The following is a 19138-nucleotide window of genomic DNA, read 5'->3' on the forward strand; positions in this document are numbered from 1 at the left end:
TCCCTTTTGAAAGTATATAGTGGTGCTTTGTCTGTATTTCAGCTATTTTGTGTGTATATGCTCATGTGCACACATATGCAAGGAATTATAACCCTTCAAAATTACTGCAAATTACCTTGAGCAAAGAGCTAATATTTCACTATATAAACTTGAAAAGCTATAGAAATCATAAAAAACCATTGCTAATTGTCACAAAGGGATTATACAAAGAACAATGTTGAGAACTGGTGAAGTTCTCAACTCTTCACAACATCAGAAGAATTTAATATGGGACAAAAGAAGTACAAACCATTAAGACAAGTGAAGACAGGAAATGCTCTTTTCTGTGTAATGTAACTAGGAAGTGCATATTGAACAGCTCAAGCTGCAGATATCTGGTATTTCCGTTTTCATTTTCAATTCAGTTTCACTCTGCTCCAAAGAACTTCCACTTTCACTATAACAGAAGGCCCTGCTACAAACACAGACTGCTGGAGGTCCAGCTGCAGGCCAGGATAAAAACAAAGCTCCTCACATTGCAAAGAAACTAAACCAAAATAATCAAGGCCCCTAAACAGAATATATACAATTAAAATGTATTTTGAATTGAAGTTAGAACACACAAACTTAGTCAAACCGATTTCTTTCCTATGGAAAAAGATAAGATTTACTATGGAAAAAGCTAAGACTGGTTGCTGACCAAACACACATTATTTTTCTCTTCCTGCTATCTACTTGTGCTGTGCTTTGTCAGCTAAAACTCCTATTGTCTCTCATGGACCTGTGTAATGAAAATAAAAGTGAAAATATTTTGTTTTGTCTTCCCTGTCTATCAGCACAGATAGAGAACTAAGGAAATGGTAGTAGAAAAAACTTCATTCCTTTCAGAGGTCCAGGAGAGGTGTTTGGTGTGTCTGGAGAAGAAGGGAGCAACAGAACAGAAAATATTATTTTTGTAATATTTTACCTCTTGAATTCCCCAATGACAAAGGACATTATAACTTAAAAACACAAAAAACCAAAGTAACAGCACAACAACAACATGCTTTTCTTCCTCAAAAAACCACTATAACAATTATGTTCTTAGAAAAGCTCTTGTTTCGTGAAAAATTCAGGAATTTTATATGTCAAAAGACAAATCCACATTCAGTCTTCAGCCAAAGGCACCCAGGGACACAGGTACTGTCCCCAAGAGTGATGCCCTGTCATTCCACAGAGAAATGGCTGCTTCTCACTCTGTGACTGGTGACAAAAATCTCATTAAATAAATCACTTCAAACCCCAAAACTACAGCTGATCAAAAGCAGTGCAAACTCCCCTCTATGTACTATTGCTTCAAATAAAAAATGTGGCCACTTAAGTCTGTTAAGAAATGGCCAGAGCTCATTCTATGAGTCTGCCTATAAAAATGCATTATCCTCACAACCCTAACTGCCTACGTGGTTTTAATTTTTTTAAGATTATAATTCACACACTATAATGGAGTCTGTTTATCCCCAAAGGGCCTGAGAGGCCCTATGTTTGGCCAAGCATCTCCCACCTTCTAGGATGTAGCAGAGTATTTTTAGATAGTAAATGGCAAGTAACTGAACACATTGAGAATAAAACTGAAGTTTTTTTCACTTGTTATATTGTGTTCACTATGTATTGGAAGAATGCTGTGCAATTACATACTTGCAAACAACGACCTACAGAGAGAATGTTTCAGGCAGAAGAGTAAAGAGTAAACCAGAACCTCACAAGATTAAGGAAAAAGGTGGAATTATTACTACAAAATGGGGAAGCATGAGGAAACAAAGAAAGAAGCAGTGAACTGGCAAGGTTTTATGTTCCATCTTCAGTAAGACAGAAGAGGACACTACAACAGAGCTTTCAAAAGACTGCAGCTCCCAAAAGGCCATTGCATACATATCTGCTCAATTAAATCTGCAACAACCTCATAAAATATACAGGGAGGTAAAGACTACTGAGGGGGAAGAGGACATGAAATGCCTACATCAAAACAGAAAAGCAAACAAACTCTATTCTGAATTGGCTTGTTACGTTTTTCAGCTTTGTAATTGTTTTATACCAAACTAGAGATTTAACTAAAATCTTCCAAATTCAATTTTGAGAGCAATGACATTAAGTGTATTTCATCAAGTTATCTTTCACTTTCTTCTATTACTAACCACTTACTTAATTTCTTCTATCACTAAAAGGGGGTCAAATATGTCAGTGTGAAAAATTATGTTTGCAGAAGACAGTATACTCTTATCTTCCTGCCACAACCCAGATTACTTTTTTCCCCTCAACATGCTTAGGTACCAAAGCTATAAAATAATGTCAAAAAATGCTGAAGAAAACCACTGCAGATCTGAAAACTCTTTTGTGCTGGCTGAGGCTGTTTGAAGCACATATTAAGTTTTATCACAATGGGTTTGTTTCCTCCGTTTCTTCCCACAAACTCATCTAAAGGAGTTAGTGAACAGCAGGTTGAGTATCACCATGCAGGACCCTTCTCTCCAGGAGGTAAAGCAAACAAAAGACAATAAAATTAACTTAAATTTAGACAGGGATTCAGAATGTAGGACATGGATTTTAAAACAAGACAGAAGTTCAAATTTGTCTTTCAAATCAAGCAGTAAACTCCTGGTTCCGTTTCAATTTTTTTTTTTCCTGGCTTTGGTTTCCTCATTAGCATATCTCTAGCAGATGAGAAAATTTCATTTAAAAGCAAATCTGTCTACTCAAATCAGCAGTCTTCCTTTACCCAAACACTATATAAGCAAGTATTTCAGACGTAAACTTAACACGGTATTTTAGGAACTAGGACACAGAGTAAAGAGCTTTCAGAGTAAAGAGCTGAAGAGAAACAGATTCAATCACTCACAGATTCAATAAAATGTGAGATCTGGAGCACTTCCCAATCCTTGGTCTTTCTTAAAAATATGGAGATTGGTTTCTTTCAACTGTTTTACTGACTTTCTGCATTTTCATTTAGGTGACCTCCTAAATTTTAAGTTACTGGCTTATTAATGAAAGGTTCCACATTTCAGAAATTTCAACTAGATGATGTTTGATCATAATGAATATGCCCACCTTTTATACTGAATATTAGAAAAAGATTTTTGCCTATATCCTGTGTATCTAACCTTCACCCACCCTCAAAGGTTTAAACTTTTGATGTGGTATCTGGGTATATAAGACAGTGTGGATACAAGATGCTACAGAAATCTGTAAAAACATAACTATAGAGCCATGAGGAACTCTGGCATGAGAAATTATTATTTCTGAACAATTTCCATATGAACTTCACACAAGACAACAGAGTGAAAGTTAAATCATCTCAGCATACCTACAGATTTTCAGAATGCCATATCCATATGTAGCTTGTTATCTGTATGTACCATGTTTCACCTTCTTTAAGATCAGAATCTGTAACAGGACTTTAGCACTCTTCTACACCCTTACAGTTTTTCCAAGACACTTTCTGAACAGGTATCCTCCTCTTGGCAGCTCACAAACATCCAGGACAGCATGGGTATGTGTTCTGAATCCTAATATTGCTAAAAACCTGAAAAACCCATGTCCAGACAGCACTGCCAAAAGGCCACTAGATTTACAGGACACTGTTTTCTGGTGAATGCAGAGACTTATCTCTACCTTTTTTTTTTTTTTTTTTTTAATAACAAGAACAGTTCTGAAGGCAGCTGACTAAGCTTAAACAGAAAAAATAATTATTTGGCATAAAAGGGCTCTGTTAGTTAACTAATATTTTGACATAGTCCAAGTACTACTTTGCTTTAGAGATCAGACCTTTAAAATGAATCCCCATACTTAAAGGCAGACACAAGTGTTGTTACATTCACCTGGCATTCCTCTTCTACAGATGAAATGCCCAATCAGTGCTTAAAAGCCTAAGACAGGTGGAGGAAGACAACCAAGAAAATCCTGAATAGACAGACATTACCTTAACTTGGCAATGCTGAAACTTATTTCTGAAACATCCCTTATCTGCAGCAATAAAAATGTACAGAAAACCTGGGAAACCCCAACCCCATATGAAAATTAAAACAGGGCAATCTTTGCAGTGCAAAATCATGATGCACATAAACAAAGTGCTGTCAATTCCACCAGAACTAAGAGCTCAAATTGTTTCACTTCATCACAAGCATCCACAACATACACGCAAGCTGACATTTATTTACCAAACAAACAAAACAGCAAAAATAAACAAAATCAAGCTTTTCTAGCATTAGTTCCTGCTATGAGGTCACAAATTCCCTTCCTCACACAAGCACAGCAGGGCTTGTTTAACAAAAATATACACAAGACTTGGTTTTCCCTCTTCCACTGAGCTTTCAAAGCAGTAATTTTTAAAAACAGTCCTTCTGAGAAGGGAATTAATTTCTGATTATTGACAACATACAGTTTTAGCTACTACAATTTTATGATGCATGGGAGCACAACTCCTGTAGGTACTTTAGGTATTCACAAAAAGCAAAAATATAAGCTAGCCCAGCTGGATCTCTTTATTTATAATAGAAAGATGATGAAAAGATGGTAATAGACAAACATAAAATGAGTGTCTGTGGACAAAGACCTCTTTTGGAGAACCTAAAGTTCATCTGCCCTACATGAAATCCACCCTAAAAAAAGGAAACTTGTAAAGGAGGTTGAACCCACTGCTCCAAGACAGATCAAAATATTTTGCTTTTGCTACTTTGCCTAAGGGTTACTAGAAAATATCTTTCTTTCTTGACAGAAGGGGGCTAAAAGGGCCAGAAATTACATCTGGTACAGATCACCAATGTTTCCCAAATATCTGCCTGTAAATCCATCCAAGTAACACAACCCTGAACTGCAGATCTAACTCCTTGCTACATGTGAGACTTAGACATGCTTTATTTCGGTTAAGCAGAACACTGAGCAGAGCAACAGAAAGGCTTTACCATATCTCGGACAAAAAAAAAAAACAAACCAGTGAAACAACCAGTGAAACAAGCAGCAACTTCCTTGCCAAACCAACCTATAGTGGTCAATACAGGAGGAAGAAAACGAAAAGCTGAGATTTTAGATCATTTAAATAATGACACTACCTGTGCAACAACTGAGAATAAATCTGGTCAGCTTATAAAACCAGAAACTGCCATTAATCTCTCAACACCATCTGCTGCTGACATATAAAGGGAAGTCAGTTCTTCAAAAGGTGGCTTATTCACCACTTTACTTCATCTGTCATGTCCACCATAATGCCCAAAAGACCAAAATAAAATAGAAAAAGCTCTGGAATGCACAAATCAATGATAAATATGAAAAAATGCAAGAGATGCTGATTCTTTGAATTTGACTTGGCTACTTCTAGTCAGCTCTTTTTTACAGCAACCTGGCTCAGCATTCAGAAGCAGTCAGAAATCAATCATATGCTAAGTATTATTTATAATGAAAAACAATGAAATTGAGAACAATATAGAAAATCATTAACATGCCACTGTATGCATTCACAAGACATTTATATTTTGAATGTCCTCTAATGTTCTGGTTCCTTATTCTAAACAAACACCACAAGACAGCAGAACCCAAAGGACAGCACAGTGCAGAAAAAGGATAACACAAAGCAGCATTCTGGAATTTCTTCTATAATATATGGAACTACACACTAGTACTGGACAAGCTGAAATTCAAAACAGAGCAGGTTTGTGAGAAAACTACACAATGACCAGTAACAGAAGTCCATGATCCCTATTTCTATTATTATGAGAGAATCTAGCAAAACAAGTAGGTAGCAAATTGAAAAGGTGAAAGAGCTGCTTTATTGCCCTGTTACTTCCTGTACTGGATGCAAAAATCTCACATTGGCTCAAAAAGAACCCAAGGTCTCCTTCCATGAATTTAGCCATCGACAGCCATTAAATACAAAGTCACCAGCTCCAGAAACCTCTGAGTCACAAACTGCTGGAGGCTGAATATATCCAAAAGGAGCATCCCTCTATGACTTGTGATATCTGTACTCCCCATTATGCCTCCTCCACTGAACCCTACCCCGAGCTGAGGTGCTGAATTAAATGGCTCCCTGATCCAACTTGGTAGTGCTATTCTTAGACAGTATTTTTGTCAACACTTCAAGATATTATTTCATACTCGATTTGGATTCTCCCACCAATGTGTTTATGAAGAGAGAGGACAAAAATGTATTTAGGTAACACTTATTGAGACAACAGTTTTACGTAAAAAGTGCACTTAATTCAGCCACTTTTACATACAAGAACAGGAAGTCGGGTATGGAAAGCCTGAACAAATATTCAGGTTTTCAGCAATTAATTTTGTGGCCACTCTGAGAATACTCACAGCTTCTAATCTCCCCTCAAACCACTATAATGCTGGATGCTTTTTAGTGCTTCTTAAAGAACAAGTGGTTCTTTAAGATACTTTTCCAATGAGGCATTAAGAAAAAACAATTTAAAGTACTGAAGTAACAATTACTGCTGCACATCATGAGCTGCTTAGCACTAGCAAGTCCTCAAGGCTTAGCTAAATTTAATCCTTTACTAAGGGCTAATGCAAAACAGTATTTCAGAAACTCTTCCAAAAAGGGTAAGAAGTTATTTCTCTTGTTCCTGAAGGGATCACCCAGAAGAGATTTTTAAGATTACTCCTCCTTTAGGATCCTGGTGACATCAGGCAGACAGCCTAGGTTATCACTCGCCTGAAGACAGGATCTGATACCTCAAGACAGTCTATTAAAAAGGAAAACATAACTGGGTTCATTTTATCCTACAACTACAGATCCTGACTTCTGTGGTACCTTAGCTGTACATTTTGTGACAAGTACAGTAACTGTAATTTACCTGGAATTCCTAACAACTGATAAGAAGCAATCAAGTCCTTGCCCTGAAAACACATACTTATTTTACTTGTTTTTCTTTTTATTTTTTAAATTGAGACAAAATGAGCAATCTTGGGATCTGCAATGGGATAATAAAACATTTAATGAACTCCATTCTCCAATATTACAAAGGGAACTTGTTGCTTTGTGCTGGCCTTTACTGATTAGATGCAATCAGAGAAATATCATCACCTTCAGTGGTCCCCAGCTTCCTGTATTTAGTTACCACAGACACAATTAGAAGATCATCCTCAAACTGTTCCAGTTCTACCCTTACTGGGTTTTTTTAATCCTTGCCAGTATGTAGATATTGGACATAATGAAGTTAGCCAGAAAGCTTTTCTCTATGAAGATGAAATGGCAACATAAACATATGACAAGGACTAGCGGAATTTCTCCAGCAATTTGCAATTTCCCCCCACGTAGCTACTGCAAGGTCGTTACAGGCCATATCCTGCAGAGAGAGAGTAAAAACCTGCCAAGTTTCTGGTACAATACTAGAAGAGAACTACAAGAAAAGTGGATAGGAAGCTATGTGGAAGGTGTAGTTTTTGGATCATGTACATGTATCACACAGCTGGAAACCTTAACCTAGCAAGTAGAGCAGAGTGTGGACTACCAGGTTTGTTCTGGACATAGAGCTGCTGCTTTTGTGAGCTACTGCACCCGTGCTGGGAAGCCAGGCCAGGAAGCCCAGCCAAAAGGGCAAACTGCCACTTGCAGGCCCATCCCAGCTTCTGCAGAACGAGCTCAGATGTGCCAGGATCACAGACTGGGCTGCTCCCATGGTCAGAGAGCACAGAGCTACCCTGGGACCCCCAGCATGAGAGCTGCACACGTATGTACTCTCTGTTTCCTGTACAGAAATTCTGCATTGCTTAAGGGATCTTACTGGGATTAATTCATGTTAATATATGAAATAAACCTCTGCAATCCAAACAGGATTGCTTCAGTTCTAACACAAGCAATGAGTAAGAAAATATCATTCCTCACTGGTAGTGAAAACTGACTGGAAAAGCAGTCAGGACAAATCCCAGTCCCAGGGCGCCCTGGCACAGGAGCCCGGGACTCTGGCATTGATTCAAAGCTCTAACATGGGATACCCACCACCCATAACACAGAACATCCAGGGGTGTGCTGTCTTGGCTTTAAAGCTGTGAAACCAAGCCTCATCACAAGAGGCCTGGATTTTAAAGTAAACTCCTCAGGTGGAGAGATACTGGGGTGGAGGAAAGAAGGGTGAAAAGAGGGAGGGGAGGAGGAAAGAGGCACAGGTTTTCCCACTTCATGCCCTTTACCCTGGGAAAATGAAAGCATTACAGCTGTTTCTCAGAGGCCTGGAAAAGCTGGTGGTTATCAACAGAAATCTAACTCACATCAGAGCTGGGCAGAGCACATTTATCTCCAGCTGAAAACTGACTCGCAGACAATGTTTTAAATAGCTTTCATTTCTGTTAACAAAAAATGCCCAAACAACAAGAACACCCAACAGCAGAGCACTGGAACATTTGTTACATGATACACCTCTCACCTCAGTGCAATAGTAATCTGCTGTGTCCATCAGTGAGAGATATAATTACCCTACACAAAAGGCAGCATTTGAAACATGATGATTTTTGCTAAATCAAAAGGGTAAGAGGCCGGACAACAAGAAATTGAGAGAGAAACCAGCTGAAAAATAAAACCAGACAAACAGGTTCTGCCTTAACTTGTAACCTAGTATAGGTATCTGAGAGCAAAATTAATCAGCTTTTACTCAAAGGATATTTACCTAACTTCCACTTTGCAGCCACAATCAGCTACATAAAACCACAGGATGATGCAATAACATTAAGGCTTTGGATACTGGCCGTGGAGTAACAGCTAGACCTGAAACCAAACACTGATACTAAGACATTACAGTTATTATCACAGAAAACACATGTATGTCACAAGCCTGACAAGTACATGTGGACAAACATTTGAAAAATCTCCTTCACATGTTCCCTCATATTTGTTTTTCCTTATTTTAAACCTGCATAGTTGCAAACCCTCCCTATGAGAGAAAGAAAAGCCTCAGGTTTTTTACAATCAAGGAGTTATAAAATAACATCATTCAACCTTTAAATGCTTCTCCTTTTGACCTTTGTGCTTTAAAGTGCACCATGCTAGGAAAAAAAGAAGCCAGAAGTGTGACCCTCTGTTTCAAACTCTCTGAAAAGAACAGGGCTGCAATACTGCAAGGTCTGAGATCAAGCAGGTGGTTGCCTTGATTGGGTGGCTTGGTAGCTCAGGGGTTTGGCACAGGAGCAAATAACCCTATCACTCAGCAGCCACTGAGCCCCAACCACTCTGGGAAACAGCGTTGATGTGGTTTTCTCCTGATCATTTCTGCCCAAAAGACAACTCAAAGAAGCCAGACAAACCTTTCTTTTCATTTTAAATGAACTGCGCAGCAGGAAAAATTAAAGGCCACTGTCAATGGACAGCCAATGTAAAAGGCTTCAAACTGCATTGTGGACATATGAAATATCACCTCCTCTTTCAGAAAAAAAACAAACTCACACAAATATGCTCCAGTTGTCAATGCTATTAAACATGCCACCTTTTAGTCCAATTTGTCCTTATTAACAATGACCTGGACAAAGAATTACTCAAAATATCGACTCTAGCCATACCTTTTACCTCTGAGTAATGATTCAGAAAAGTCTGAACCAGTCAGCATTAAAATATTCTCCTTAACTAAATTAAGGAAAACAAACTCTTGAATAACATTCCTGAAAACATGAGTATTGATAATTTTAGGATAAATGATACATTCAAACCATAAACAAATAATAAATATTTCTAATACCTAGAAACACATTTACACAGTTCTGTGAACTCATTTATTTAGTTTTATTGAAAAGAACTGTAAATAAAATCAGCAATACAGCCGCTGTGTTTCTTCTCCATACCTGTGACCTTGAAAGAAAGTAACAATCAAAAGGGCTGTGCTAAAGGTAGGACTGGATGGTCTTAGAGGTATTTTTCAGCTCACGATTCCATGATTAACTGCAGCTGACAGAAAACCATAACATACGTTCTGTGTTTAAGGTGTGCAAAACCAGGACCTTTTAACAATCCAAAGCATTCATTAACATTCACCATTGTTATACAACACCATTCTGAATTATTCACTGAGAAACTTAATATACATAGAAGTATCCCTGCTATGTAGGGTTTTTCCTCTGAGATAAAGTTATTGCAAACCACATTCCTTTAAATGGAGTCTAGCAACAAAAGCTAAATAAAGGGGGGAAAGGGCTCCCAGCAGCATTCTTATTTACAACTTGGTAAGGCAAATTAAACATTTCTGCCAACGTTTAAAAGAAGTAAAAAACCAAAGACCTTGACCACAAAATTAATGACACCAAATACAAGACCAAGATATTTTCAATTAAAACAAATCACTGGGTTATAGCAAGCAAAACCAGCTCTTTTCAGATGACAAATAGGCATAAGTCGGACTACATTCCAATTACCAAAATCTCATGGCAAAGAGGCTGGCTGATCAGCCAACTGACTGCTGAATTCTTTTAATTCAGAACCAGAAATAGATTAAAAAAGTTTTTTTTCTGAAACATCTGCTTATTAAGAAGCCAGAATACCTCATTCTGCAGGAGTTAAAGACCATCTCTAAATATAAAGGCCTCCTCAGCTCCCTTGCTCAGGTGCACATCCTGACTTGATCTTGGCTACATGTCTAGAGGAAGTTTCTGTTTCATGCACCACATACTTCCACATGCCTTGATTTGCTTTGAAGACTTAATTTACTGATATGGAAACTGAATTTATGGGGTATTCCTATTCTGGGGAAGAAACAGGTACCAGAACTAGAGTGCATCTGTCCTTTGTTGAGACACAGAGAGGCATAGAAAATTACTCCCCCTGTTTGTGAGGCACCTACTAAATGCCTGAAGATGAGCACACAAACACTGAAATTCCCGTATGATTAAGCAATCTCACAAAACACAGAAAACATTAAAAAAGTACTACCTTCTTTTCAGCGGTGCTGGAAGTCTTTGATACTAACGCTGTTTCAACAAGACCCTGCTCAAGTAAGGAGTCATATTTTATGCTTCTTTTTCTGCTTCTCCTCTCCTTGTTTGCTGGCTTTTGTTCATTTTCCTCCGACTGAGACACATCTGCACCATTGTCTCCACAAATGGAGGATTCAAAAAGAGGCTTCCCATTCATGTAGGTTTTAGTGATTTTCAGCTTTATTTCTGGAGAGCCATTCTTGATAGGAGTAGTGTTGGGGGGTGTTCCAACTCCCTTTATTTCCTGAGGTTCAAAGCGCAGCTTGGCATCTTGGGCCCCAGACTCGCCATTAAACACCCGAGAGGTCAGATCTTTCAATTTATCAGCTGGAATAAATGGAAGAGTCTCATGGCCATTATATTTTTGCATGACACCTTCCTGTAGAGTGGCAGAAAGTTGTGCTTTGCCCAAGTAGACAGAACATTCACGATTCACTTCACAATTCTGAGGTTTCCCATTGGTATTTCCAAGGATCTCTGGTACCTGCTTCATTTTGATGCAGTTAATTTTTTGAGTTAACAGTTGAGAACTTCTTTTGATGCTAAAGTCCATTCAGCCCAGATGTTTCCAGTCTTACACTGCTATATTAAGACAAAAAGACAAACAAAAAGTATTTTTAATAAGAAATGTCAAAAATACTATTAAGTATTCAGACAGACGTCAGCACTAATATAAAACTCAATGTACTTTATTAGAGTTTTACTAAAAAAAGCTTTGTTTACAATCTTCAGAGGCAAAGTGCCTCAATATCTGTTAATATGCATTACAAAAAAATTCCAAGAAAACTCATCTATGAATCATCAATTTTATTAAATCAAAAGTGGAAAGCAAAATCACAGCTTTTATTTTAACCATTTGTTAACCATCTACAGCATGAGTGTTGCCTACAATAGTTACATAAAGGTACTGCACTATATAAAATAAGTGAGGTTAGACCTAAGATAATATCATTAGTAACAACATAAACCAGATGAGTTTATCTCCAAGAGGCTGTGCCAGCACAGAAACCCCACAGGCTGTGTTCCTGTAGCACCTACACTACGGACAGCAGCATCACAGGCTTCCCTTCCTCACTGTGCAAACAGACCTTCAGTCATCCATCAGAACACACCCCTGCAGAAACACTACAGCTCAGACAGTCTCCACACATTTCCCAAAGCATTCTGGCTGTAAGAATGAATGAAGAGTGAGCCTTTTGGGCCAGGAACACCAGCCCACTGGGAAACAGCTAATCCTTCAGGCCAGTGACCATACTGGACAAAATTTAAGGGATCAAAGCAACTCCTGGAATTTTAGATTTTTCACGGCAACAATATCCTCTAACACCCACTTTTCACACAGAAATTTGTAAATATGCAACAAGCTAAATCTGCACTATTTTCTGCCTTAAACAGGTTCTCCAAGGGTTCTAAAAGCTAGCCCTGCCTATTTCAACATTATAACACTGTAGCAAACAAATCAATCTGGCAGAATGACTCCTTTGTGCTCCTAGACCAGGCAAGATGATGGTTTCAATTTCTAAAATTCACATGCATAGATTCTTCATATTATCAGGTCCAGTAGATACATGATATAGAAAAATACACCATCATAAATATTATGAAATCCCAGCACAATAATCATCATATCCATGCTCAGGGTAACCAATTTCATATATGATTAAGTCCAAGGACTGTCACATCGAATCAAAATTTCATCAAATCTAGTCTCATGTGCTTCCAGAAAAGTGCAGTAAAAACCATGATGAATAACTATTGAATTATCAGTTGCTATGGGAGAAATCACTTCTGAATCCCACCTTTATTAATGCACACAGTTACAATGCTTACAACTGGCATATTCCTCCAACTTGTATTTTTGATAGCTCTACATCAGGAGTAGCAATGTAAACATGTTCATAACTGAGCATTGCTGTAGCCTAGCAAAGCTTCTTAAGGATGTCAAGCTTGAATTCAAAGCAACTGACAAACACGAAACCTTTTCATTTACAAAGATGCAGGAAAAAAAATTAAAAATCGTAACTCCATCATTCCTTAGCAAATGCTCCCATCTCCCCAACATGCTGCTCTAAAATATCTACAAGATAAAAGGGTATCTTTCTACACAAGCTATATAAACTCATTTGAGAGGTGAAAACCCTTCTCGCTCCAGGCTGAAAATCTGGCATTAAACAAGGCAAGGACAGCAAATGTACCTGAACTCCAAGTGAATCTGCAGGAGAAAAAGTTCTAATCTTTCTTTAGCCAGATGAAGTCTGAATTACCAATAAAATCTCTGATAAAATGAGTAGAAAGCAGCCAACTCTATTAACTCTTCTTAAAAGGAATCAGAGATAAAAGAAACTCAAAACTCAACCAGAACAGAATAAATGACTAAACCTAAAGAGAACCTTTCGCAATACCTCTGAAAACATGGACATGAGACAAACTCTCAACCCAATTAATAACAGGACAATGTCTCAAGCTGTGATTCAGCAGATTTAAGTGAAATAGTATTTCTCTTAAGAAACAGCTAGTGACAAATTCTATAAATATCTGGCCAAAAGGCAAACCTGCTGGGAAGCATTTCACACAGTTACGGAGTGCAAAATCCCTTAGAAAAACCGTCAAAACCAAGAACAAACCAACCAAAACGCCGGACTGTTGTTAAATGTGTACTTCCTTCGCAGGGATTCTCCACGGAGTAAACCAGAGACTGGATTTGGGCTGGAAGTTCCGAATTCCCGCTGGGGCAGAGCGCGGCTCCGTGCGGCCGCAGCGCCCTCCAGTGGGCGCCGGGCTCGGCGCGGCTCTTCCCGGCCCAGGAGCAGTTCTAGGATGGCTCCAGAAACTGCTATCACAGGGTATGGATTTCTGCATTTCCTAATCCACAGTTTGTTCTGTGCTGCTGAATTATAACTCTTACTCTCATCACACACGGCTGGAAGCTACAAAGCCATCAAGCTTGAGGCACACCTCCAAAAAAGCAGTAAATAATCCAGCTAGACTGTGTTACTGGTGCACTCGATCGTGGGACACTGATGAATTACAACGGGTATCTTAAGAATGTCAAAACATAAAAATTGCCATAGTCACAGAATAACTTAGGCTGGAAGGGATTTTCTCAGAGCATCTATTCCAACCCCTTGCTTAAGACAGATCGAACTTCTCAAGGCTTCATCTGAACAATGACCCATAGATAACCAAGTTAAAAGCTATGGCTAAAAAAAAATCAAGTTATTCTCCTTCTAGCTAATAAAACTAACAGTAAACACTCCATATCACAAAAACAAAACAAAACCAAGCCAACCAACAAAAAAAAAAAAAAAAAAAAAAAAAAAAAAAAAAAAAAAAAAAAAAAAAAAGAAACCAAAACAAAAAGACCAATAAGTGAAAGATCCTGAACTTTTAGCAGTTACCTTGATTTGCCCGATCCATCTGAAAATACACAGATTTCAAGAACTTTAGTGAGTGAAGGTTCAGTTAATGATTCTCACTAATATAGGTCACTAAAAACAGCTGAAAGCACTGAAAAAGGCCCCTCAAATCACTGGAGCCAAGAGACAACAAATCCAGGAGTAACACTGGTAAAAGGCAGTTAATGTTCCCACAACAATCGCAAATGGGGAAATGAAGACAAAGGCAGTAATTTGAAACTGTAAGGTATCAAAACCTTGAGATACAGATTATAAAACATGGAAAATAGACCATGTTTGTACAAAGATTTAATGGAACCAAATGGGGAGAGGCTTTAAGTAAGAGGCAGAATAATGGGCTAAGATAACAGATGTGAGTACCTAACAGAAAATATAATCCCATGGGGAGATGAGACATGTAGACAGCAATTTGCAGGTTAGTCACCATCTCTAGGACAACCAGTGGGGTGGATATCAGTGATACACATCTCAGTCCTCCTTGCAAAAAATAAGCTACATTGTGGGGTCTGGGTAAAAGAAAGGAGTTAGAAAATCTACACATGGGGATAACAAAGGGCTTCAGGAAAGAAGATCAAAATTGAAGCCAGGTACATTTTGCACCACCTTTACTATACAAAACTTCACAGTAACACTATAAGAAAAAGGACCAGGACCTTTGTGAGAGGAGGACACAGAGCAGAAAAGAAGGGGCAAGAAGAAAATAACCACCAACCAAGCAGTGCTGCTGTGAGTTTTGAATTAATGCAAGGAGATCTAGAAGACATGAAAGAATGAACTAAGATAGATCACAGACAAGATCTGGTTGATTCAGGTTGTAAGAATAAGGTCCTGAAGCAGCTGAGCATACAATTAGATTTGGTAGCGAAAATCAAGTGCACTCATGCCGGACCACAGTATCACACAGTAGCAAAAGCAATCCCTTATCTTTTCTAGATGACTCTGTATCTATTGAAAAGGAAAGTGGGGGGAGGGCAGGCAAAAGAAGGGGACAAAAGCATCTCACGCTAGTAGCAGCTAATGAGCTTAAGCCAGTATCGTCCCATACGGAATGTCTGGTGACCCAACAAGTACCATTTTCACTAACAAAGGGAAAAAAAACATTGTAACCAGGGGTCTGCTGAATAAACATGATATTTTGGCTTGTGAACAAATAGCTTTCAGTATGGAAAAGAAGATTTCTTATCAGATGAAGGTCTCTAGAATTTTTAATTTAGACAATGACAACTGGACAATCCTTGCAATGGCTTTGTACACATTTTCATACTATAAAAACAGCTTCTATATAAGGCAAACTATCTTGCATACATTTTAAATCACGCATTAATTACTTGGAAATTCATCATCTGACAGGAGTCACGAGTCAAATACAGTTACTGTGCATGTCAGGTTCCTCCTTCACTGTCCAAGCCACTATCATTTGTGATATTTATTAGCCATTTCTTCCACATCTGCTGTAATTTCAGAGATGCTTTTCTGGTGTGTCAGAAAGAATGGAGTACTCCATTCCTTTCAATTCTGCCAAAGGGAGGGAACTGAGTAAGTAATTATCAACAAGCATCTCTATTAAATATCACTTTTGTTTCATCTAAGGGTTTTCTTACTCTGGTGAATTACTCAGGGCAGGCACAGGGAGGTGGGGGAGAGAAGGGGAGAATGACACACCTCAATACAAATTCACAGTAAGAGAACTTTATCCACAAAAGCTATTTTTATTACCTACAAATCAGGCTTTCAGCTGGCACTAAAAAGCTAATAGATAGCTGCTGCTTTTTTGTGTTAAGGTTACTTTCTGGTAAGTGTTCTCCATTGTCTCATCAATTTTAAGACAAAAGGTTATTCCTATTTTCAGATCAGAATGAGAGAAAATATTTAATGAGATTAAGAAGGTTACAAAACCTTTTTGCTAATACATTTGAAAACTTGACTATGCTTATTCATATTATCTTGTATAAAACCCCTAAAATACCGAATAGGAGTAGATGAGTATTTACTATAGTGTAGTACACTATAACTGTTCTTCACTGCATTGAAACAATGAAAAATTACTACAGGATCTAAACAGAATTTTATTTTAGAAGAAAACACAACTAAAAATTGCATTGGCAAGACTGGCCAAAAGTTGTCACAAACCAGTTCTAGCCAGAAAATTCAAAAGCAGCATCGCTCACGAAGAAAACCTATACCTGAAAATAAAATTGAAATACCTGAAATAAAATTGAAAATAAATATACCAAACCGTTCTAAAAATTTATGAGTCTTAGGAAAATTTTTGAAAAAATGTTTGTCCAAAGGAGATGATTTTTAATGTAAAAGCACCTGAAGTAAAGACTTCATTAATCTTGCAGTAGAAAGAAACAAGAAAAAGTACATTTTGAAAGCTCTGTGAAAAAAGTTAGTGTACTTACAGTTGCACTTACTACCCAATATTACTTGTCATCAAATTTTTTGGGGGGGGCGGGGGGGAAACGTATCCATCTTTTAAAATTTGTTTTGGACTTGCTTTTTCTTTCTTGATGGATAAAATTTCTGAACTTCAATGCCACAGCCTATTTTCATGAACCAAAACAAGTATTTACTCCCTTCCTATCAAGACAATAGGTAATACCAACTTGTACAATTAACAACTGTAGAATGGAAAGCAATTTCTTCCCTTTAAATGCCACTTGCTACTGCAGAAGTCAAGCTTACAAAATGGATGGACTTGCTTTCTTGCTCTTCCCTGGGAAAAGCTTTTGCAACCAACCTTTTTTTCTGTGCAAGGCTAGAAGATTCTCTAAGGGGATTCCTCTCCATGAGTTCTTTTACTTAAAATCACAGAAATATTCTTTTCCACTGCTGCAGAAATTTAATGTTGTAAGTTCCAGTCATGCTGCTGGAGGTGGGTGAAGCAATGAGATACATTTGAGTAAAATCAAATTCTTCTAAGATGTTGTAATTCTGTCTGAAGAGAGACTACACATACCACTGTGGTGGGACCACAGATCAAACAGAAAAGAACAGCTTGTCCTCTGCACATAAGCAGGGAGGAACACTGGTGCCTAAAATGGTAGGAACTAGTGAATATACCAGCAATATTTAATAAATACAAAAAGGCAGCCCCCAAACCCGAGACTCTTCTGTGTCCTGGAGAGCTCCAAGGGAATGGTCCCTCTCTAGCAAAATAGGACTCAACAATTCAGTACTTGCTCAGTTTATGTCTTTGCTCACCAATGAAATGATGTTTCTCCCTGTATTTCAGGTGGGCCAGAGTTGTGTACCTGGCATCTACACAGCTTGGGAACAAAGAACCAAATACAATAAATCAATCTCAAATAGCACAGCACTTCAGTGCAGAGATCCTTATTTATACTGCTTTTTCACCTGGTCTAACGCTACTTTAATTTCCCATACCTTTTTTAATCCATCCCACTGCCTTTATTTTGTCAGCATCCCACTTTTAGGATCTGGATCCTCTAGCTTACATAATATTCACTGCAGCAGATGAACACACTATAATCTGCTTCCTCTTTACTGTGGACAGTGATTCTGCTCTTATTCCCACATGTAATTGTGACAGCATAACAATTGCCTGAAGCTTCACCAAGAGAATAATGAAAATTTCTGATCGTTCGAATTCTGAGGAAATTCAAGGAAGGGAAGATCAAACCTGTGATAACACCACAAAATGTTATAGGCAGTGAATCAAACTGCAGTGTTAACAAGATGTTATCTGCTACATCTCTACAGAAATCAGTGCTTCCCAGATCTGACCAGACAACAGCTAACTCTAATCCAGAGGCTACAATCATTTTGCCTAGACCCTGACACATGTGCTATCTTTGTCTATCACAGCATTAAAACCTATTCATCCAAGTAGGTGCATTTAAATGCCAGAAGCACACTTGGTGCACTGGAATGGTTCTAGGAAGTGGCAGTGACACTGGAGATATGTGAGGCTTTGCCAACACTACAAAGGCCCAGCTGTATATACACAGAGAGGGCATAATAATCCTAGAGCAGCATTTGGCCACATCTTCTGTTGTTTACAGAAGCAGCAACACGTTGCACTCATAATGCACCTCTCTGATGTGGACAGGTAATGTGTACAAATAGCTGATTTCTTTCACCCAGTACATTCAGCTTCACATCTCATAGCATTAGGTAAAGATCTGGAGGGTAAAGGTCACAGGTAATTAATCCTGACTCCACAGCTGGAGTTTCATTTACAAATATGCACCATTCACTAAAACCTGCACATATACACATCTGAACATAACTGACTATACTGTGATCCTGGCCATACCGTGCTAATTCTGATCTACTTAACACAGACCATAACCATTTACATACAGCTACATTAATAATTCTATCAATGTATTACCTTGAAGCAAAACACACACACAGAGGGAACTGGCAGATGTATGCCAGGAACACTCAAGCAGGGCCTGAGACTTCAAACATTAGACACTCTTCAAACAAATTCAAATACTTCCTATGAAGTGGCCTTTCTGGTTTGGACATTACTTGACGTATTTCCCTGTGCTGGAGCCTTAACCATGCTCCTGTCAAAATGCATTACCATTAATTCTCAGAGTTCTTAATTCCTTTCTTATTTCTTTTGCTGCATCTACATCAAAAATCTCTCAGAAAGTGTTAGAGGTAAAAGGTCTGGAATTTGAGCTTTAAGTTTCTGTAGATATAGTGTACCTTATCCATTCCATTTGAAGACAGAAAGATAAAACACTTCCCTGTCTAACAAACCAATTCCTTCCTGTCCACTTTCCAAAACTTCTGTGTAGAGGTTTGCAGTGGGTATCTCCTGCAATTTTTTGCTT

The 19138-nt window shown here is 38.2% G+C and overlaps 1 protein-coding gene across 1 annotated transcript in view; it reads right to left on the reverse strand.

The window, feature by feature from the left end:
* NSD2 (nuclear receptor binding SET domain protein 2) overlaps positions 1 to 19138 on the reverse strand; it is a 72378-nt gene that overhangs the window by 46786 nt on the left and 6454 nt on the right. Inside the window, exon 2 of the mRNA XM_053940302.1 lies at positions 10865 to 11490. Within this exon, the coding sequence (XP_053796277.1) occupies positions 10865 to 11461 (597 nt within the window). The 5' untranslated portion in view covers positions 11462 to 11490. The remainder of the gene's footprint in view (positions 1 to 10864; positions 11491 to 19138) is intronic.

This window comes from Vidua chalybeata, chromosome 4 (genome assembly GCF_026979565.1).
Source record: "Vidua chalybeata isolate OUT-0048 chromosome 4, bVidCha1 merged haplotype, whole genome shotgun sequence".
NCBI lineage: Eukaryota > Metazoa > Chordata > Aves > Passeriformes > Viduidae > Vidua > Vidua chalybeata.